The following is a 23,841-nucleotide window of genomic DNA, read 5'->3' on the forward strand; positions in this document are numbered from 1 at the left end:
ATTTTATGGGAAACATGACAACATTAAAAATTCGCGAAAATTTGCTTCCCTTGTTTGAGATTTCAATCCGTTTGCATTTTGTAAATATTTTTATGTTTTTGGCTATTAGTAGTTATTTTGACACTGCTACATCAGATTAGCTTATTTTATTTTTTATTTTAATAACTAAAGAGTTAAAGAATTTATTACCTTGGTCTTGTTTAATTATTTGCTTGTTTATTTTTGCAATTTTGAATGATTATCTATACCTAATTTTTGGTCATAACAGATTTTTTTAAAAAAAATTTAAATTTCAGCCATTGAGCACCTACACAAATTAACTTAAAGTTTGTATTTTTAAACATAAAGTTGATTTATATAATTTTATTAATAAGTACATCATTTTTTTATGCCTGCTAAAATAAATAAGGTGTATAAAACAGGGGTGGTTGTGTTATGATTATTCACTTGAAATCCGTAGTAGTGTTCGTTTTTATGCTTTTATCTCCAATTTTCCCATTTTCCTCAAATGGTTCAAAATTATTACTTTATTAAGGTTGTGGGTACTTGGAGCTTACTGAAAGAGGGCTTTAATCAGCAAATGGGTAGATAGCTTAAGGAGGGTCATTCATCTTCATTTGGATCTAATAAATTGACCGAGTACCAGCCTAGCTAGGGCCCAGTGCCTGTTGGCTGGTTATCAACAGGCACTGGGCATGGTATTTCTATGCAGAATATTTTGACCTTAATAAACTATTTTATGAATTGTATGCATAGCAAAAGCTATTGTTGTACATATGTATATTCAAGTAAAAGGGGTCTTAGTTTTAAAAATTATTCCCCCCCCCCCCTTGCCCCATTTTTGCTCTTTGAAACTTTCAGGTAATTTTTTATGAACTCACAAATCACAATTACACCTGAATATTATTGCCTTTCTAAATTTAAATTCTAATTTCAACAATAACCCATTTTTTCCCAAAATAAAACTACTTTTGTCATAATATATGTCAACTTCTTGTGAATCTTTTCAATTTCGAAATATGGCTCTATAAATCTGAACTTGCACATTTATTGTCTATTGCAAGTTAGTCAATGAAAGCTGAATAGGCTCAAGTTTGCATTCAGATTATTTATCACTGCTTAAGCTGCTTTTGTATATTTTGAGGTGTAGAGACTGGTACTGTGGACTTTCATAAACTTTTCTTACTTCCTATTTTGTAAATTTACTCGTGGACAGTTGAAATGCCTTATTGGCTGAACAGCTAATAAATACCTATGAATAATTGATTTGCATACTTATAAATGATTTGCAAACCTAATATTTTTAGAACTTAATAGTGCAAACTGAAATAACTTTCTGGGTAGTGTTTTGTCCCTAACCGCCCTTACATTGTAATAAACCACTGTATAGATAGTGGAAATAAATGTTGAAACCGGGGGGGGGGGGGGAGTGACAAAAAAACTTCCTCTCTGGCAATGCCATTGAACTTGGGTATTTTAGTTTCTTCCCATAAAAGTTAAAAGCACTTATGAAAGGTTTTTTTTTTTAAAGTATTAATTTGCTGATTCTAGAAAATATACAAACCTTTGACTGCTGCAACCTTTGAAAAACCTCAAAATTAAACCTCTTGGTATCTGCTTCTCTTTATGACCAAACTTTTCAAACATTTTCAGAAAAACTTTGAACGCAGTAGATTTTTCACCAAAGTGTCTCTCGTTGTAGAAAAAAGCAATTTTGTTTTCCTATACTTTTTTGTATTATTGCCCTTATTTCTATGTGTTTGTAGTAAATGAAATCTGCATACAATATTTTTAGTACAAATTTATGATATTGCCTTGAAAACAAAATTTTTTACCTTGAAAAGTACTTGAAAAGTACTTGAATTTTTTTCTGCCTAAAGGGTATGAACCCTGTTAATAATCGTGAATTAAACAATGATTCCAGTGATGTAAGATTTGTTTTTTATTATTTTGAAAAATGCAATGGAATCTTATGTAAGATGGGGGGGTGGGGGGGTTTGAAAAGTATTACTTACCCCTTACAAGAGTTGAGGGAGGGGTCAAAAATTGCCAAAATCATCCGTACATAATTAATGAATGGTCCCTTATGCACAGTAACTTTTGTATACTTAAATCTCAAAATTGTTTGCTCAAATAATTGGATTTCATTTTTTTACTTCCTTTTCCAAAAAAGGAAGTATTATATTCACAAAAAAATTTTCACTCAAAATTCGGCCTTAAATTCCATTTTGCTCACCCCCGAATTAATGTTGAGTTTTTTTTCAATCCGGCCACACGCGGGATAAGTGCCTAAGAACGTATAAACACCCGAAATATCCATTTTGATTCCTTGAGTTAATTACGACGACTTTTTCTCGTGACGTCCGTACATATGTATGTACGTATGTGCGTATGTGTGTCGCATAATTTAAGAACGGTATGTCCTAGAAAGTTGAAATTTGATATGTAGATTCCTAGTGGGGTCTAGTTCATTTCCCCTTTTGGTTGGCATTCGGGGTGTTTTTAAAAGGGGTCTTTTGTCCCTTTTTGGGGGGAAATCATTGTTAATTTCAACGTAAACTCAAGTGGTGTTATAAATTTGGCAGGACACCTAGCGATATATCGCCAGTCTTTTGGTCGCCAAGTTTTGTTGCCAACTTTGCGACAAATTTGACGATATTTTTTTTTTTAATCTAGTTTCAATTTGGCCATTGTTGGTGATATTTACAGAGTAAACAATTGAATCAGCTTAAAATTGCCAATAATGGAGAAATGACATTAAATTGGAGTAAAAGGAAGTCATGTGATGCACACATCAGCTCGTTTTCTCATAAGATTTTTAGAATAATACTCTACAAAGTGAACAAGTTTGTAAGACCTGCTGAAAAAGTGACTGAGAAAAAAATGTTTTGAAGGGAAAAATCATGGTGAAGCTTCATTTCAAAAAACTGCAAAAAGAAATTAACTTGAAATATTTCACCTTCTAATGAAATATATAGTAGATATAGCTTTCTAGAGCTCAGCATTATACTGAAAATAAATTTTACATTTCATATTAATACACTAAATTTTTGGAGAAGAAAAAAAAATTGTAGCTTAAAAAATCATATGGTGAGCAGAATTTTTAGAATAACATCCCTTTCCCCTTATTCGTGGGGATTTCTAACATTTAATGTCATTAATATTTTTGATTTTAAATTAACTGTAAATAACTTCATCCTGTTTTATTTATAGACTTCTGCAGACGAGCCAGCAGATGAATTAGGTGATGAATCACAAGCAAAATTTGAGAAAAAGTATGTAACATCTAATTCATTTAAACCTTTTAATTTTGTACTGTCCTTATTTGCAAACGTGTATTAATGTGTTTCCATATTCATGCTCTGTAAGATTTCTTCTCTTTCTTTTATTTTCTTTTATCCTTGCTTTATTTATGTATTTTTTCTGTTTATTATTTTATTGCTAAACTTGTTTTTGAGCATTAAATGAAATAAGTTTTTGACTATTTTTAACTATAATGTTTTCTCCTCTAAATGTCTATTGTTTGTTACTAATAAGATTGAAAGGTGTTTGATTTATTTGTCAGTTTGACTAACGTTTTTAAATTTTCATAAATAGTGAACTCGTTTTTGAGTTTATGGGTCATTCTCCAGGAAATGTAACTTTTGAACGCAAATATTTTTTAATCAGGAAACCTTTTGTTTTCTGTTTTTTTCATTCTTACATGAAAGTGTTACCTACTAGAAGTAACCATAAACAATGACCCAGCTTAGTTCCAGTTAATTTTACTTTAAAAAAAAAAGCTTTGTTTATGTTAATAATAAAAAAAAAATGTTTAAAAATCAAGGCCAATTTAATATCAAAGTAGTAATTTTGTTAATTGTGCAAACAATGAGCTATTTTAATGATTAGCGGGAATCTAAATGAAGCTCTCTTAATTAAAGTATGGCTTAATTTTAATTATCCTTTTAGTTCAAATGTGTGTTAAAAATAGTATTTAGTAAATTTGAGGATATACTGGCAAATTATAATGTTAGTAGAATGCCTAAGGTTGATGTATTTACCCTCCATCACTTATTTTCACCTCAGAAATTATGACAATGTCTGTCATGGAGGTGAGGAATTTTTCATTAATAAAGGCCTAATGGATACATTAACGGTTAACTGGTTATCTTCAAAATCAGCAGATAAATTGAAAAATTTCATCTCTTGCTTTCAATGATACATGATTAGCATTCCATTACTAAAGAGTTTACCTACCCATTGTACAGTTTTATGTATCTGCAGATAGTTTTGAGTTGTTAGTGCAGACACTTTACATTTTTATCTTACTATGATTAGATGATGATGAAAATGAAGAATCTCCTGTATGTCCATCATTTGATGATTGTGATGTTGAAATTGATAATAATCCAGACATGTCTGCTGATGGTAAGTTGTGATCTTCGAGCAGTAATAAGTTGAATTTTTTTATTGTTCATTTTTAATTTTTATGACCCTTTTTTTACTTTCTTCTATATCTAACATATAGAAGTATTGGATTCGTGCAAATTTTCGACTTTCGAATTTTGACGGATTCGAACGTTTTGAAATGTGTTGAGTCCATTTTGACTATTTTTGGAAAATGTCTGTCTGTCTGTGTGTGGGTGACCAGTTTTTTGTGGCCACTCTACAGCAAAAACTACCGCATGAAATCGAATGAAATTTGGTACACATATGTGCCCCTATGTGAACTTGTGCCCATTGGTTTTTGGCGCGAATTCCTCCAAGATGGTTGGAGCAGTGGAACTTTTTTTGAGTTACGCGTGCTTGCTATTCCTCAGGAAGTAACTGGCGGGATCAAACAAAATTTGGTCCATATGTTGCCATTAACAGGAACATGTGCTGATTCAATTTTGGTGTCAATAACTCAAATGGGGGTTGAGCTATAGAACGTTTTTTGTTGTCAGTTGTGACTGTTGTATCTCAAGAAATAATGAACGGAATGAAAGAAAAATTTATTGGCAAGCAGCCCTTAGTGGATATAAGAGCTGATTTTATTTTGGTGTCAACAGCTAAAAAGGGGGTAGCGCAATCGCCCGTTCTTTTTTTCCATTATGAGTGCCCTATCTCAAGAAGTAATGCTAAGTTCTGGTTGAAATTTGGAATACATGTGAATCCATAAGTAAACATTCTTTGGTTCAATTTTGACGCCAATCGCTCCAAGTTTTGTTGATTTTTTTTACGAATAAAAATAGCTTTATTAATGCAACAATAAGAAAGATAAATCATAATAGATTGTCGTCTGCATGTTTCTCGTGATTTTGATTGTATGGAAATGATCGGAAATATTATCTCAAGGATTTAAAAATTTTAACTGTTGCCATTTTATGTTTGTTAACAAATAAAATATTTGTAATTCAAGCAAGGCTTTTAAAATAACTTTCAATTTCCGCTCTTTGCTTTGCTTTTGCAGTAATTCAGACATTGGGTGGTCATAAAGTTTTTGCATGTGTAATTTGGTTTTTGTTGGGAATATTGCTTCCTCGTCAAGCATGGGGAAGGGATCAGAAAAAAAAAGAAAAATATAGAAGAAAGTTTCGTGATGCCACAACATACTAGATTTTTCTTGCACCAATGATTATGACTTTTTAAAGTTAAATTTTACAGATGCACTGAATTTTCGATTGGTATTTGGTATACCTCTTTGGTCGACTCTGCTACAACGGGATTTGACCTATGCCAAATGGCTATAACGAGATTCTTTTGCCAATAAATAATTATGTACCTAACGCGTATTCCTCTCTCACAACACAAAATTTTTTGGAAAGGAATCTCAGGTTTGTAAGTATGGGCTTTGTTATTGGCTAGTAAAAAGTTTTTCTTTTTGTAAATGGACCTTCATTCAATTAGCATCACTGTCAGCAGAAGTTCCCACATGGACACCACTTTATTAGTGCATACAAATAAGTACTCCTCATTTTCCATTTATTTATTTTTTCATTTTAAGTGACAATGTTATTGAAATATAAGGAGCCCTAAGAGTGCTGTTTCATCTAAAGTTTGTGATGAAATAGGTGAATCTTCCATACGCACAATTAAAAGTCAAGAAAAGGAAATTCGTGAAAGTTCGCCGACCACAGGGTTCGTACTTCCTTAAAAAACCCTTAAGAAACCCTTAATTTCATCAAGCAAAATTAAGGTCCCTAAAAAACCCTTAAAAAGTCCTTAATTTTCTGAAAATTTCCTTAATATTTTAAACACTATCAAGTTTGATTCCCTTTTTCTTCTTTTTTCCCTTTTTTTACCCCTTCAAATCTTTATCCTCCGCGATATCTGCAGAAAACGTATGTTTTGGAGACATGCCAACCACGTTAAACACGTGCTTCGCCGAAAATTGCTTGGCTTGTTTGAGATTGCAATCTTTTTGCATCCTGCAAATATTTCAATCTTTTTAAATGTTGGAATGTTTTTTTACCATATGCTACTTTATATCTGTTTATTTTTTTCATTATTTCAATAATATTTTTATTTCTTAAATTTATTTTAGAAAAAATGCAAAAGACTATCGAAGAAATGTGGTTCTTCTCCCAGTCTCTGATTGTATTTAAACTTGTCATGGTTACTATTTTTATGTCTTTAAAAAAGCTTTCAATATATTTATGGTGAATCTCTAATGGTTTTGGTTAGGCTTTACAGCCTGTAAAATTTTTTGGAATTTCAGGATTAAATGAAGCAACTTCAGTTTTTTTTTTTAAAAATCCTGAAATAATATGAAGTTTTTTAAGCCAAATTATGAGTTCCAATGCAAGGAAAAGGGATAATCAATTATATATATATATATTTTTTTTCCCGCCCCCCCCCCCCCAAAAAAAAAAATATATATATGAAAAATATTGATATTAGTGAGTGATACAGCCAAGATTGAACTCTGGCTCCATCAACCCCTTTATTCAAGGACTCAGGAGTTAGAAATTGCTTTCTCTCTTTCAAAATTTAACTTTATATAGAAATAAATTAACTAACGATATTGCAAATTTGTTCAAAATAGGATTTTAGTAACAATAACAGATCAAAAGCAATAATAACAGATCAAAAGCAATAATAACAAAACACTAGTTGAAACATCTTGAAGAAAAGAGATTTTAGTTATTTTTCTCCAATTTGCCTCTCACTCCAATCATGTATGCTAAAAAATAATGCTTTAATATACAACTATTTTTCTACAGCTATCTCCATTTTCCTAATCTTTTTTTATGACTGAAATATGAGAATTAAATGCTATGTTATAAGAACAAAATGTGCCATCTATTGTATTAATTACTACCCAGTCATTTCAAGCATAATTAATAGGGAAAAAACTTTCGCATTATGTTTGAAACTGGTTAATTCGCCATTTTTTGTTGAATTTTGGAATGTCATGGACTCAAAGGGCTATTTTGATTTCATCTCTTTTCTGCTTGATTTTAAGAACTCTTTTTTTTTTGTGTGTGGGGGGGGGGGCTCCTTTTTGCTCTTTGATCACTCTCATCCCTATGATGTGAAATTTCAAAATTTTATTCACTGATAATAGGACATCCCAGTCGATTACGCCTCTCCCTGCTTTTTTGGAAACTGATGCATTTGTGCATGTATATATATATATAATATGTATCATGTACTTCCCCCCCCCCCCTGGAAAACTTTTAAATGTTATACGTAAAGCTATCTAATCATTTCCCCGTTAAGTCCTTTTTTCTTTTTAGAGTCCTTAAAAAGTCCTTAATCTTTACTTTTAAAAATGAGTATGAACCCTGTCAATTGAGTTTCTCCCTGCATTTCGGAAACAATGTCATTCATTTGTGTATGTGTATATATAATATGTATCAAGTACTTTGCCCCCTCCCCCCTGGAACACTTTGAACCTAAAGCTATCTAATCATTTTCGATGATTCCTTAAAATTTTTTGAGACTCCTTAAAAAGTCCTTAATTTTCACCTTTAAAAATGAGTATGAACCCTGGACCAGTGTCTAAGCAAAGTGCAAAAATTATGAAAATGGAAGCTGCTCTTGTGTTGTGAGTTAAAGAAACCAGGAAGAGGGTGTTACCATATGGAAATGCTTTAAAAGAACTAGCAAAGCAACTGTATTTAAAAATGTATTAGAATAATAGTTTGATCACAGAGCATAAACCATCATCACCTTCATTTTTTTGAGTTACAAATATTATTACTGGATCTACTGTAGCAGTTCAATTATAGCACATTATTTTATTATTACTACATACTGTACTTACCATACTGGTTTATTTATGTCTCTCTTTTCCATTGATCATTGATTTTGGGCATCATAACAGTATTTTATGTTGAATAAAACAGCTTTAAAAAAATAAAAATGCAAATAAAAATTAAGTCAGTGATGTAAGAAACGGTAATATATAATTAAGGAATGGTTTCAAGCTGTTTGAGGCGGTGTTTATTAGTGTCTGAAATAATTTGGTACGTTTATAAAAGTTTTTGTTTCTACCTTTTTCCACAACGCAAAATTTTGACTTACGCGAGGGTTCTTGGAATGCATCCTTTGCGTTAGTCGGAAATCGACTGTACTGCATTTTTGGTAGACAAATTGAAATGTGTGGTACTGACAATTAACAAACTGACAATCGATAAACAAATGGGTATTTCTTATCAATGAATGAAAGTTTTGTGTTCTTATCTTACAGAGCATCCTATTATTGAAGATTGCATGGCAGAACCGGCTGAAGGAGATTCTGCCTCTTTTGATACTATGGAGCTTATGAAAGAGTGTTTTGAAGATTATAAAAAAAGTTCTGCTGAGTATGATGTAAAATCTGATTTGACTGCTAAAATTCAGGCTTGGGAAGAAAGAATAACGCCATTTTTAGCTGAACAGGTAAGAACTTTCCTCTTTTTTTAAATGATATTTTTTGTGGCATTCACTATTTGTTTTCTCAGAAATAATCTATTGGGTTTTATTTTGGTCTGCAATTCTATGTTTCCACTGTATCAAAATATAATATTGTAAAAGCTGCTCTAGTAATTAAACTGTAGATAGATTCATTTTTAAGGCTCAACCTATGGCATTTTTTTGGCCAGTGACAATTGTTCAAAATTAACCCGCGGCAGCTTTTTTTTTTCTTTTTTAAACACTGATGTGCGAAAGCCTGTGGTTTGTCTTTTTGAGCAAGATATTGCCTTTTAATGATTTTTCACCGCAAGCAATTTATTAGGGGAACTGCTGAATGTTGTTTAAGATTATTTTTTATATGAGAGAAAATAAGTCAAATTAAGAACTTATGCAATTCTTGTTGACTCAGTTCACTAATGCATGAGATTTTTTGTGCAGTGTGCATCAAAAGGGAGGGGGGGGGGAGGGGGACAGCAATTGTGTAGTAGACTTCAGAAACAGTTATTTTAGTTTTCTTCAACCATTTCATGATAATCGTGAATTAGTCTTTTGATTGTTTCATTTTTGTTCTTCAGAGAATATCTTTAAAAGCGACGTTAATCAAAGTCCTACTCTATCTTGTTCTTAACCTGAATCCCTCTAATCAATAATCATTTGTTACAGATGTAATAAAAGGGTATGATTTCAGTTGAAATATTGTTCTTGCTGCATAATCTGAAAGGCTATTGACTTAAATAACTGTACCCAAATTCTGAGATGACTTCTATTGATTTTTTACTTTTACTTTCAGAGTCGTAAACCAGAATTTAATATCGGCCAATATGGATCAGATATACTAAATTCATTTGAAGACACTGACAGAAAACAAACAAAGATTTTTAAAGATATAGTTAAAGGAAAGTTAAAGTGGGAAGTTCATCGGTATTTCCTGGCTCTTCTTCCTCTTGTAAGTTGCTTTATTTTCTCATATGACATTTTGCATTAACAATATCAATGCAGGGTTCCCATGGGCCCTCAAAAGTCCCTATAAAGGCCCTATTTTCAAGTATTGTTTGTAGGCGCCCCTCTAAAGGCCATATTTTGCAGTCAAAAACCCTAAAAATTAATCAAAGGCCTATTTTTTTAGGATTTGTGTCATTCTGTGTCAAATCAACGAAAAAAATTTCTCAACTTGACTTTTCCGATTTTCATGAAACTTTCAGAAACCTTACTCTCTGATGTTTTAAATTTATGTATACAGTCGATGTATACAAAATGACCCCTGTCATCTAAAAACAAAGTAGATCACTATATTGATGAGTTGCTATAACGCAAGTATAGAACATATTGCATATTTTCCTGTCCTATTTAAAAATACTGGAATAACTACTATATTCAGAGGGTTTAAAAAAATGATTGTCTGTTTTAAAATAATAAGTAGGTACTTCTCAAAAATTATGCATGACTTGAAAGAATACATTTAATGAAACAAGACACTGAAATCAACTGACAGTCATTTGTTATATTTCATATAGAGGTGTCATGGTTTGATTTTGCTCTGTTTTAGGTTGTTTTACAAATTATTAGTTACCTCCCTTATTTAGATATTGTTAAAAGCTTTCCGCTCTTTCAACTTTTTCTAAAAAAAAAAAAAACTAAAAAAAACCATAATGTCTATCTGGTCTATTATAATGACTCTCATCAATGAGACTTTTATAATCAAATAACTCCTTTCAATGAAAAAGTTTTACTTCAAAAATGTAAAATTTTTAAGAATTTGTTTTTGAATAGATAATTTTGAGAATAGAAATAAGTTGTAAAAAATTTTGCAAATTATATTGGAGTGAACAATTTAGCTTGTGGGCATTCTAATGGATGTTAAAATAACATTGTATGTATGGAACCTCAAACAGGTCTTCATTCAACAATCACTCTAACGGAAGGGTCGCAGTAATGGGAGCTTGTTCTAAAGAGACTATATTTTAAAAATCTATCATTCATAACTGATGTACGATTAATTTTTGGAATTTTTTAAACAGCATTTTTTTTTACTTGCCAGCAGTGTTTTAAAGTGTTTAATTCAAGTTCTATCAGAGCAACAGATTTGTATAATAACTGATTTTAAAGTTATTTACATGCACTTTAATTTTATACAGTAAACTCTCGGTTATTGGTGGAATATGATGGGGCGGTAACTGCAGATACTCAAATTTGGATAACCCACAGTGTAAGAAGACTATAATAGTCCATGCAATAAGCTAAATATAGATCACTAATATTTGCATCCTAACTAAAATGATAACATTGCATAAAAAATTTATGTAAAAGCTAAAAAAAAGATCGCTCATTATAATAGCAAATTGATTTCACTCATGTGCGAGCAAATGGTGCAATACAGATTAATTGAAACCTATCAAGCTAGGTTACACTAAAAATGCATAGGGGAAAGGAGGGAAGTTTTTTGAACAAGATTGGTGGGGTCATTCGATTACCCAGGTAAGTCGTATAGATCTAAAAATCAGTATAGTTTAGATTTAAAGCAGTAACACGTGTAGATCAAAAAAGATTTCAAGTAGTTAGGTTTCTAGGACCATGAAAGGTTTGATGCCATTGGAAGGGAAGGGGAAGAACAAAATAGGGGTCTCTAGAAACAGGTTTAAGGTAATATGTGTTCATTTATCTACATTCAGTCAGGAATGTGCCAGCTGTGCCAATCGCCGATCCTACGGCAAACTGCTCCAAAAGACTGCAAAATGGACTTTTCTGCATGAAAATAGAACAAACTCGCTCCAAAACTGCAATTTTGCATTTAATGTTGCAGTTCCTTTTGCATATTTTGCAGTGTTGGCAGAGTATTATTAAGTTTATGCATTTAGAGATTGTTTTTACGATTTTTTGGCTTAGTGCCGATTTTTTGCGCATTTCAAAATCCGATTGCATCCGCTTTTAAAAAACTTGATCGTTTTAATTTTTTATGCGATTCTGTTCTTTTGATTAGAAAAATTTTGTACTGATCATTATTTTCAACCTTTGTTATCTTTTGTTTTCAGTATATGAGGATTTGTAAATTCGTCTTCTGGCCACCCCCCACTCGAAAATGTCAATCCAGTTGCAGCCAAATTGATTGAAGCGAATGCCATCTGTTAAAATTAATTGTTCTTCAGTTTTTAATCTTAAGTTTCTTAAGATTTTAGGGCAGAAAATTGATTTCTGGTTCTGGTTAGAGACACTTCAGGTAGCAAAAATCTGGGAATTCTAATGCTCTGGTAATGAATATGCAGAAATTTCAAGTTTCTCAAATTCAGGCATTTTTTCCATATGTATTTTTTTATACTTTTTGCCTCGCCAATTACACTATTTTCTTGCTCCAAGTTTCTACAAAACAAACTTTTTGGTGAGCCAAACTGCTCCAAAGTCAGTATTTTCCTGAACCAAGCTACTCCAAAGTCACAATTTTCCTGATCCAAGCTGCTCCAAAGTCACAATTTTCCTGAGCCAAGCTGCTCCAAAGTCACTATTTTCCTGTGCCTGAGATTGCTCCAAAAGTGGGTTTCAGCTGGCAAATCCTTGTTCAGTTAATCATTGCCAAAAGAAAATTTTTTTTTTTGAATGTGTGAAATTTTCAAGAAAACCTTTTTCACAAAATTTGAAATAATGTCCTTTAAAATTTTTGAAAAAAAAATATGATCCTAGATGTATTTTAATGAATACATCCAATATTTTCAGAGTGGGACTGTGAGTGACTTAACAGTTATGGCAAACAATGTGGGAAATTTTTTATAAATTTCACTTTCAAATGTTATAGCTCATGCTTTATGAAAAATATAGAGTTTTATAATTGCTCATTTTCAAGATAATTACATTCACGTTAGTATGTAACTTGAATAATTTTCAAGAAAAAATATTTTCCACAAAATTTTAAAATATAAAAATTCAAAAAATTTCTGATGTCCTTTAATTTTTTTTAAAAATGCTGTTTGATTTTCAATACCTATTTATAAAAATGTCCAAAAAACTTTAGTGGGACCATAAAAGGTTCAGTAGTTACTGAAAGGTTTTAGCACAAATTGCAGTAATGTGTCCTTTATTGTTTGCTGTAACTTATGATCCTTTTATGGTCCCGCTCTGAACTTTTCTGTATTCATTAAAGTACAGTAAAAATCTTGTGTTTTTTCCTAAAATTTTAAAAGACACTATCTTTAAAGTTTTTGTACTTATCATTTTATGGAAAAAATTCTCAGCAATTGTTCAATTTACATAAACATATTAAATTGATGTGCATCTAATTGTCTTTAAAATGAGCTATCATACAACTCTATAGCTCCCATAGAACTTTTGTTATAACGTTTTAAAACACTGCTGCCAATTAAAAAAGAAGTGCTTTTCAACACATTTCAAAGTTTCTTATCAATTATAAATGTTAGATTAAAAAAAAAACATATAAATGAACTTAAGACAGCAAAGCAATTGGTGTGTGACATCGGCGTGAAGTGGTCCTAAAAAGTTTAAAAATGTGTGGTATAAAGGCCCTATTTTTTAATCTGCTGGAAGAGTGGGAACTCTGCAATGAGATATTAGACATTGATTCTAGTAGCTTAATATGCAATTGGTTTCAAAATATTGGTACAGTATAACTTCAATTTAACAATGAAATGAATGAAAGGGGGGCTCAACCGAACCAAGCACTGCGACCAGAGGTCTATTGTACTAGTCCCCAAACAGAAGTCTTAAAACAGACCAGTAGCCGAAGCAGAATTCAGCAAACACCTAATAGGAATATCATGAATCTCGCATGGTTCAAGCAAATGATGACCAAGGTATTCAAACCAATAGGCAGAAAACACTTCACAATCACACAGGGTGTGAGTAATAGTTTCCTCCTTAAAGCGGTAACCTCTTTAAATTGAATCATTACTAATACCCTCTATAGAAAGGTGCCGCTTTAAAGTGTAAAAGCCAGTAAGAACGAAAGTTTTCCTAATACTATTTTTGTTAAGAAGTCTTATTGCACTTCTGGCATGTGATCCTCAGAGAGAATCAGATATGTCCTCCTTAGAAAGACAAGCTGAATATGTTCAATGTCATTGCAAGATAACCTCTCTGACAGGAAGGTTTCTCTCACAACAGCCATTTTAAACATACACACTGCTTGAGCATAGGACTGTGGTTGACCAGTCCGTACTATTTAAGATGCAGTAGTTTGTTCAGTGGAAGGAGTTGAAACCTCCCATCGAAGATGTTGGGTTTCTCTTATCTTCTCAGGAATGACTGGCTCAGTGGCTTTCGACTTCTGTAACAGCCTCCCCTCACCTGCCTGCACCTGTTGCATTTTTGTGCATAAATGAGTTCCCCCTGCCTCCCTACTGCAGTATTGGTGGGTTGTAGATACGCCCCTCACCAGTTGGTGGGTTGCAGACCTGCACCCTTCACCTCCTCCAGCAGCAAGGTTGCTGGTTCTCTCCTTCAAGCCAGTATCCAGCTCCACAGGAGCTGGGAACTGGACAGTGGTAAAAGGTCAACACCCGCACATCCACCCTGTACAAGTGTAAGGCAAATTACAACGAGGTTTCGCCCAGTTCCTCGAGGGGATCGTTTAGACATCATACAACCCAGATGCCATCCATCCAATCAGCACGGTGCCTCACACCTTAGATTGGGTATCCATTTTAGTCGCCTCTTACGACACGCATGGACAAACGTTGGGACTATTCTGTTCTGGTCACCTCACGGAGCTAGATTTAACGATACCCGATTTAACGATTTCCTCAATTTAACGATACATTTCACTGGTCCAGGTTTGACTGTATTAAATATCTATGCTCCTTGATTTAACAATAAGTTTTTCCAGTCCCTTTACGATCGTTTAATCGAGGTTACTCTGCATATGTTTCCTTTTTTAAAAATTGTACAATACTTTAACACAATTTTACATATGAGTTTAACATGTCATGAGTTTCAAAATATTGATACATGTGTTCGATTTTTAAAACCTTTAATCTTGACCTTGGACGCAACCCTACAATTGTTGTTGGACCACACAGTGAAACTTCCACCTCTCTATGAGCTTCCACCTCTCTATAGTGACCACCTCCATTTGGGACAAATTTTCTAAGGTGCCAATTTTCTTTTGTATCTACTAGATGTTAAAAATCCTCTAAGAAAGACCATTGAAACCTCTCACAATGGCCGGCAAATTCATGAAACTCAGCATCAACAAATGAAGGAATTTTCAGTTAAGAGAAAACCAAAATTAGCATAAGGATGAAATTTTCACAAATCAGTCTACTCTTGCTTATGAAAGTGGAAAGAAATTAGAATAAGGTGGTAAATTTTATTCTTCTGGTGGGTTTCAAATGAATTTCTTTCGTAGCTTGTGCCCCCTCTGTTTAGATTCTGAAAATTACAAAAAGGAGGGCATAGTTTTATGTGTCCTTGGGGATCAGAGGTGACGCACGCTACATCTAGCTACAATTCAGGTGTGCCTCTGTCATTGTGGGGTTGATAAAGGACAGCCACTTAGAAACAAAGGGGGCACATACCTAGGTTATTTTAGTGCTCAGAATCTATTGTGCATTTGAACAGTTTAGAGATAGATAGGCTCATGAAGTCTAAAGGAGCCCATGGTTGCATTCAGATTGCACTAAAAGGCATTAATAATTAATTTTTGTATCTAAAAAATAAACAAAGAACAAATTTCCGAAAAATTGAAAAATTGCAAACTGGAAAATATCTTCTGATATTTTAAAGCAAATTAATTTCTAAATGGAAAAATTAGATTAGAGGTATTGTTTGGATTAAAAATTTGAAAAGGAAATTGTAATTCCTCTATTCAAATGTATTTTTTTTTCAGAAATACCTTCAGGTAATGCAAACAGAATATGAATGATTTTATTGGTGCAATTTTTATTTTTTGCATGTTTTAAAACATGGATTTTTAGTTAGAATAAGAACATGCATATTTATCAAATTGTACAGATTTGGTGCAAAATTTATGCATCTTAGCCATTTCTTACCCTTTTAACCTTCAGTTCCGATTTTTCACTCATTTTGAAATTCAATTGCATCTGCCTTTACAATACTCGCTCGTTTTTCTTCACAATGTTATTCTACCGTTTGAACATTTATAATTATGTATTTAGCATTATTTTTTATCCCTCCTTATATGTCTAATTGTGTAGTTGAGAACTTGTAGACTTCTAATTTTGCCACTTTCATTCAACTTGAAAATTTTTAAGTTATTTGCATTCCTGTTGACTCATAAAAAATATCATTTATTTTCAATAGTGTCTTAACTATTTTATTTCAATTACCTTTCTTGTTGCTGTTTTTCTAGGCCAATGTAGGTAATGTTAGTCTAGAAGCTGAACGTCACCCAGATGGCACTGAAGATATATTGATCACATTGCTGTCTCGCAAGATGCATCACAAAGAAATTGAAAAGTACAGACACAGTCAGGGATCTCATGATTAACTGATGTGTACAAATATTGTTTTATCATATAAATTGCATAAATCAGTTGATTGTTTTTCTTCATAATGTAGTTAGTGATAGATTTTCTTATTTTATTGTTGTAATTTTATACCACATGATTAACTGTCTGTTTGTAAATATTCTTTATACGATGTAAAAATAGAACTTGAGTCAATAGAAGCATTTTAACACTTTTCTATCGTAAGATTTTATTGTTGCAAAGCTGTCTGATGGAAATTTTTGTTTTCTATTTTATAAAAGTAAAATATTTCTTACCAATTTAATTATTCAATAAAATAAACTCAAAGTTAAACTTTTGAGTAATTATCATCTTTTTATGCTATATGTTTTTAAGATTTCATTTCTAATTTTTACAAAAATATTTATTTCCAGTGTTTAAGCCTGATTTCTATTTTTAAATAATTTAGTTTGATGTAACATTGCATGGAACTTAAATACCTGTTACTGCTTAGCAGTTTGTGTTCATTAGTTTCTTAAAGTAAATGTGTGTAAGGTATTTTTATCTATGTCAAAGTACAAAGTGACAAAAAATCCTAATGTAAATCTGACTTTATATCAAGTTATAACATAAAATTCAAAATATGAATGCAAAAAGTTTTTGTTTAAAAGTGCTATGATATTAAAAATCGTTCTAATAAGGAATCTGTTATGAGATTGAATAAAAATTTTAATTTTGTTAATATTACAAAATCTTAATTTTTTAGTGGTCTCCTGGTATTTATTTTCTTCTGTATTTATTTTAACAAATTTTGTAGTATAAGACTACAAAAATTAATCAAGGTATTTAAACTGATTTATGTTATATCACCTTCCTTTGAAGAAAATAGATAATTTTAAGGTATCTCATCGCTCAAAATTACTGTCATTGTACCTAAAGTTTCCATATTTATTATTGTTGAATTTATAAACAATTAGAAAAATGGATTTCTAAAAAAAAATGGACTAAAGCCTTTTGAAACACCTCAGTGTTACACTGAACTTTGGTAGCTGGATCTTTGATGATTGATTGGAAATTTTTCTTATAATAAAAATTAAATTTTGGAGTAAATGAATTGTATGGTTTTGTTAATTAAATGCAGAACTTGGTTTTGGAAAGATATATATATATATATATATATATATATATATGTAGCATTCCCATACCTGGCATTTGCTTGGGTAATGGAATTCGTAGGGGTTAATAGTGCTTGGTGCACCTAGTTTCGAAAATCCCCTATAATATACTTATTACCTATAAATTTTTCTAATTTTGGGAGGATCTCGGGCCCCTGGACTCCTTATATATAGGCCCTTGTCCTTATCCGATCTTTAACTGTTATTAACGATCCTTTTAAAGTATTGATTATCTTTGCAAACACAGGCCATCAAAATTTTATTGTATTACCTATGTTTAAGCAAGAACTTCTTTGTATACAACATTTTTAGTTTTTTTTTTGGTACTAAAATTATTAAGCTGCTTGATGGACTGACTTTTGAGCAAGCTACATAAAATTAGCCGGGTGAAAAAAGTCTTCTCTTAAAACGATCCCTTCTACTTTTAATGTCTGTCCTTGTGACTTATTAACGGTTATTTCAAAGCAAACTTTTATAGGATACTGCACTCTTCTAAATTCAAAAGAATAGTCCACCTGTGATGATGTTCCTAAAAACTTCGTTTCGAGTTTTTAAAAAAATGAAAGCAACAGACAGAAACATTATTATTTGACTTGAGAAAAGCCTCGAAGAATCACGTGAGAAGCAAAAACAATATCAAATTTAAAATTTGCTATTGACCAAAAGTTGAGATGAAGTACTGAATAATGATTTAAATGGAAGAAAGCCTTCGAAAATAAGGGATTTAAATTTCAATCACAGGTTTTAATTTCACAGAAATTAATGGGTTTTAATTAATTTCTCCTGAACTAATTGATATTTCGAAAAATCCTTTCTTAGTGGATACTTTCGTAATCATGTGGATATGCCTTCGAAATTTCAAGCCCGAGGCTTCAGCGGTATTGCCTGTGTGTTGATATATATATATGTGTTATCTCAGGACATTGATTTTTATATATTAAGATAATAAAAGTGAAAAATATTAAAAGACCACACCAAAAACCCCTAGATGCGCAACACAGCGAAACTAAAAAGCCAAGTATATATAAAATAAGCAAACAAAATTGAAATTTTGTTTGCTTATTATATATATATATATATATATATATATAATATATATAATATATATATATATTTTGAAAAATCTTCCATAAAGAGTGCAAAAAGTATTAAATGCATATTTCATGTGTATAATGTCACAATCACAAATATTTTGTTAGTGTTGTTTTCATTAAAAGTTTGCAGCATTTCAAAATGATTGAGTTTAGTGCAAAATTGTATTAGAGTTAATATTTATCTGACCTGAACGTATATTATCTAGATTTTATTTTTACTTAATAGATTTTTCATTTAAAAAAGCATGTTTGGATCTATTAATCTCTCAGAATTATTTTTTTCTTATGTTAACCTTGCTTTGCAGTACTAGTTGTGTAAACAACACACTACTTTCAGTCTTATTATTTTTTGAATAGTAACAATGATAATGTCACATAAAACTGCATTTAAAATATGCTTAAATTGGCCAAATGTTTGCCTTAAACATTTAATTTATTTTATGTAATTTGTAATTATAGCTGTTGTTCCATTTTTGTATTGGAAAAACTATTCATCTTGTTTTGTAAATATGTCTCAGTTTTGAATAAATAGAAAGGAATTTTTCTACATTATTGGGTCTATCTTTTATAATTTATGTTTAACTAGCTGCCTCGCCCGGCTTTTCACGGTCTGCCTCGAAAATTAATGTTATGTCCATTGACTCGTGTTTAACAATCAGGCTTGAATTAAAAAAAAGGTAACATTTTGCGGCAATGTGCAGAAAAATACAAATACAATACAAATGTGATGACCAGCAACAGGCTCTGGGCCCAGCTAGGCTGGTCCTAGTCAATTAATTATTCCTCAATGAAGATCAATCGCCCTCTTAAAGCTATCCACTCCCTTGCTCATCACCGCCACTTCTGGTAAGCTATTCCAAGTGCCGACGACCCTACTAAAGTAGTAGTTTTTCCGAATTTCCATGTTAGCCTGAGATTTAAATAGCTTAAAACAATGACCCCTCGTCCTGCTTTCCCCACAAAAATTTAATCCATTTACATCTTTCATTTTGATAAATTTAAATAACTGAATCATGTCCCCTCTGACTCTTCTTTGCTCCAAGCTATACATGTTAAGCCTATTACGTCTGGTATCATAATCTAAATCTGAAAGTCCCCTTACTAATCTAGCTACCCTTCTTTGAACCCTTTCCAATACAAAAATATCTTTCTTCAGATAAGGCAACCAAAGCTGAACAGTGTACTCCAAATGAGGTCTTACTAAACTCCTATATAAAGGCAGAAGAACCTTCTTAGGTTTGTTTGAAATAGATCTATTGATAAACCCAAGCATTTTGTTGGTTAGCAATGCTGCACTGTTTACTAAACTTGAAGGCCTGATTTGTTAAGATAACCAGATCCATAACATTTTTTGCCTGATTAATGACTGAACCCTGTAAAAGATATCTCGTATGCTTATTTCCATGACCTTAGTGTAGCACTTGACATTTCCCTACATTAACTGCCATACCCCATTTATCTGCCCACTTAGTAATATGATCTAAATCCTCTTGAAGCTGTTTTATTTGTTCTTCATTTTCGACAATCCCCATAACTTTTACATCATCAGCAAAACTGTTCATGCTTTCAGAAATATTTTCATTGATGTCATTCATAAAGATAATAAAAGAGGCCCTAAAACTGATCCCTGAGGAACCCTGCTTAAAACATCACTCCATTTAGAATGATTTCCTCTCACAACTACTCTTTGCTTCCGACCAGTGAGTCAATTTCTAACCCAAAGTAAAGTTTTTCCTCCTATTTCTATGTCAGCTAATTTGCTGAGAAGAGCAACATGCGGTACCTTGTCAAAAGCTTTTTGAAAATCAATAGAACAAACATCAGAAAAAATCTTGGTGTTTTTTATTGCATATGCAGGACCTAGAGTAGGGCCGTAACCAGAAAATAATTTCGGGGAGGGTTTAAAAACTTTCATGCAGAGCTTTGGACTATTTGTGCTAATGTTCAAGTCATTGGGTTATCTATTATGAAAGCGTTTTATGCAATAAATATATAAATGAAAGACATTTGAGTTTTCAAACAATAATTTTGAAATTCTTAAAATATAATCGAACATTTAAATGTCAAACCAAATTTTTTCGGAGGGGGGGGTGAACCCTAAGAACCCCCTCCCTATTGTATACGGCCCCTGATCTAGAGTTTACTGCAGTTCATTCTTCTGTCAAACAACATTCACATACATTATTACTATAGACGTACCGAGTAGCACTCGGCCGAGTTATCAAATACCAATTGTGTTTTAAGGAGAACCACCAACACACATGTGATGAATTTTGAACTTATTGGAATAGTATTATAGACCTCCTTGTCCATATAATAGTTTTTAAAACTAAATTCCTGCTGAAATTCAATTATGCGTTATATAAACAATTTTGTTTGTGTCAAAAATTTTACAAAAATTTTTTAAAATTAAAAATAAATAAATAAAAGGTATGATTAATCAAGTTGGAATTAAAACAAATTACAGTAAAATCCCTCTAATGCGGACATTAACAGGATTTTTTTTTTGTCCGCAATAGAGAGGTGTTCTCAGGATAGGGGTTTAATAATGTTATTTGCATAGCATTGGAACTGGGGAAATTAAAAATTGTCCGCATAAGAGGGGTGTCCGTTAGGAGGGGTTTCAATGTATACCAATTATAGTTTTTGTCCGCCAAACATAAATAATCTTTTTAATACAACAAATGTGCAGGAACACTGCAGACACGTGTTTCTGCCCCCCCCCCCCCCCGTTACAAGGAACTTCTTTTTCAGTGCATAACATGTGAGCTAAAGAATGTAAAGACATTCGACAAAAAAAGCCGACTGTTGTCGGATGCCTTTAAATCCACGAGCTCCCATTTTGTGAATTGAAAAATAATTCCTTGTAATGCCAAAACAGTGTCTGAAGTGTTCCTGCACTGTACTTTTAACGTTGTTTTATTTTTTAAGCAAATGTAATTTTATATTTTTTATAACTAATTTTTGTTTGTAGCAAAAATCCATTTTTAATATAAAAACTCCATATTTTCTATACTTACCTTTTTTGCATAATTTTTAATAAATAAGTTTTATTAACTTTGGGGACATTAAAATAAAGATTGAAGCATTACAAACTTCATTATTCTCAAAATTTAAATTTGACTTATAAATTTGAATTGTAAATGATTGCAGAATATAATGCTTGCTCTTTTTTTTTTTTATAAATTTTAGTACTGCTTTGGACAATATTCAATTTTTTGCAACTACTCGGTATTGGCCGAGTATCTGATCAGAATTTGGCCGAGTACCGAGTACTCTGCAAATTGGCCGAGTACCGAGTAGTTACCGAGTACTCGGTACGTCTCTAATTATTACATTGCTGGCAGCATATAAACTTAACATTAATTATCTTCTGTTTATAATTTTGCAAAAATTATGTTCAAAAATAGTATCAATGTCGTTTAAGTAAAGAATGAAATATTTATTTTTGTGCAATTTACAATTGAATGAGTAGTAGCTTGTTTCCTTGATTGCCCTTCTTTTCATTCTTTTGAATAATCTTATTTTTTTTGTATAAGATAAATGGGTCATTCTCCTAAGAAGTCATTTTGAGCTTATTTAGTCAGAAAAATTAAAGTGAGGGGAATCAGATGAAACCTTTTTATTGACATCGATATATCGCCCATTTGGAATAAGAGTGCCACAATACGAAGAAATGAAATTTTACAGTAGAATCGTTTGAAGTTGAACTCTTCAGGAAATTTGCATTAAGAAATATAAGTTTGCTGTGCTTTCCAGTGGTTAATATTCATAGAGTAAAGAAATATACATAGAGAGGCCCCGTCTATGGCCAAAAGGAAATGAAATTGAGGCCGGAATTATGGGATACAGCGGTGCAATGATGGGCGGTTATGTTAACATGATCGCTTCGTGAGAATAGTTTTTACTACAGCCTCTATATAAAGAGGCCGGCGCATCAGCTTAAGTTTAGCCATTTTGGATCGAATTTTTCATTGTTGCGCTGCTAGGGTTACCACATCAAAGTTTCGGATTTTGCCAAATGTAACGAAAATAATATTTTATTTAATAACTCACTTGCTGGCTAATAATTGCTCACAGTGAACAATCACCAAAGCGATAACTCGCCAGCAAAGACAACCACTCAAACACGCGCTCCGATCCAAAATGGCTGATCTTTAAACTGATGCGTCGGCTCGTATATATAGGGGCCTTAGTTTTTACCAATCTTGCAAAGGGACCGTATAAAGTAGCTGGCGGATTGGTTTGCATTTACTTCATGTTTTAATGCAATTTCGAAAACGTGCTTCATAAACTTGCAACAATATCCAAGATTAAATTAACAACCAATTGAGATTCAGTAATGGAGTGTTTTGAATCAAGATGTATCTCAAGAAGCTAAGGATCTTGGGATATAGCTGTGAAACTTCCGGCTTCAATTTCTTAGTAAAGCGGGGCCTCTCTATGTAATTTCTTTAATCTATGTTAATATTCAAACAAAAATCTCCTTACTAGAAGGTTCCCCTCCCTCCAAAGAAGATAACATCCTTTGAAGGTCTTTAAGCGAAAAAAATGAAAATTAAAACTTTTGTATCGTGGCACTCTTCTTCCAAGCAAGCAACATGTAAGGGCTTCATGAAAAAAGTATTGGTCCTGTTAAACAAAAATACTTTTTGTATAGCATAAAACCCTCAGCATTATAAACTCACTTAAGCATCATTCTCTCAGTAGTGAGTGAATAACTAACTTGATTCTAGTTGTTATGACTAACTGATATTTCATTTTATTCCCATACAAATATTCTCAAAACAGGAAGCAACTTATGAGCATGCAGTTTTCATGCATTATTTTATTTTATTTTTCTATAAACACACATGTGAGGGAATGACGAATGCAAAAACCCTTCTTTAATTTTATGCTTTTATATATGTTCCAAATAATAATTTCCGACAAATTAAAGGCGCAAATATGTAATTATAATTTTCTGGGTTTCCAGCTGGTAGGAAATTAACTGCTGAGTCATTCCACGTCACGCAACTGACGTAATATTTCATATCGTCCCCACTCGACCATCTCCGATTTCGATGAAATTTTTTAGAGGTGTAAAAATGCTTTTGAAACTAACCTATACAAATTTTCATCTTCCTAGAGCCAAATCCTGACGATGTAGGATCTCCGAAAATTGTGATCCAAAATGGCGGATCAGCTTTTCGTGCCAAATTGCCATATTTAGACTAAGTTTACAGAAAACTTTATTACACTGGAAGCCTGAAACTTTAGGCGCTTAAATAGGCCGGTGCCAATAATGTTTGAGAACAA

At 32.1% G+C, this 23,841-nt stretch overlaps 1 protein-coding gene across 1 annotated transcript; it reads left to right on the forward strand.

Annotated features, from left to right (window-relative positions):
- The first annotated feature begins 3,247 nt into the window (after positions 1 to 3,247).
- On the forward strand, positions 3,248 to 17,360 carry LOC129226884 (uncharacterized). Its single transcript, XM_054861512.1, has 5 exons — positions 3,248 to 3,275; positions 4,321 to 4,410; positions 8,660 to 8,850; positions 9,656 to 9,811; positions 16,178 to 17,360. The coding sequence occupies exons 1-5, from the start codon at positions 3,248 to 3,250 to the stop codon at positions 16,313 to 16,315; spliced, it is 603 nt and encodes a 200-aa protein (XP_054717487.1). The 3' UTR covers positions 16,316 to 17,360.
- The last annotated feature ends 6,481 nt before the right edge of the window (positions 17,361 to 23,841 follow it).

Source organism: Uloborus diversus, chromosome 7, assembly GCF_026930045.1.
Source record: "Uloborus diversus isolate 005 chromosome 7, Udiv.v.3.1, whole genome shotgun sequence".
Classification (NCBI taxonomy): domain Eukaryota; kingdom Metazoa; phylum Arthropoda; class Arachnida; order Araneae; family Uloboridae; genus Uloborus; species Uloborus diversus.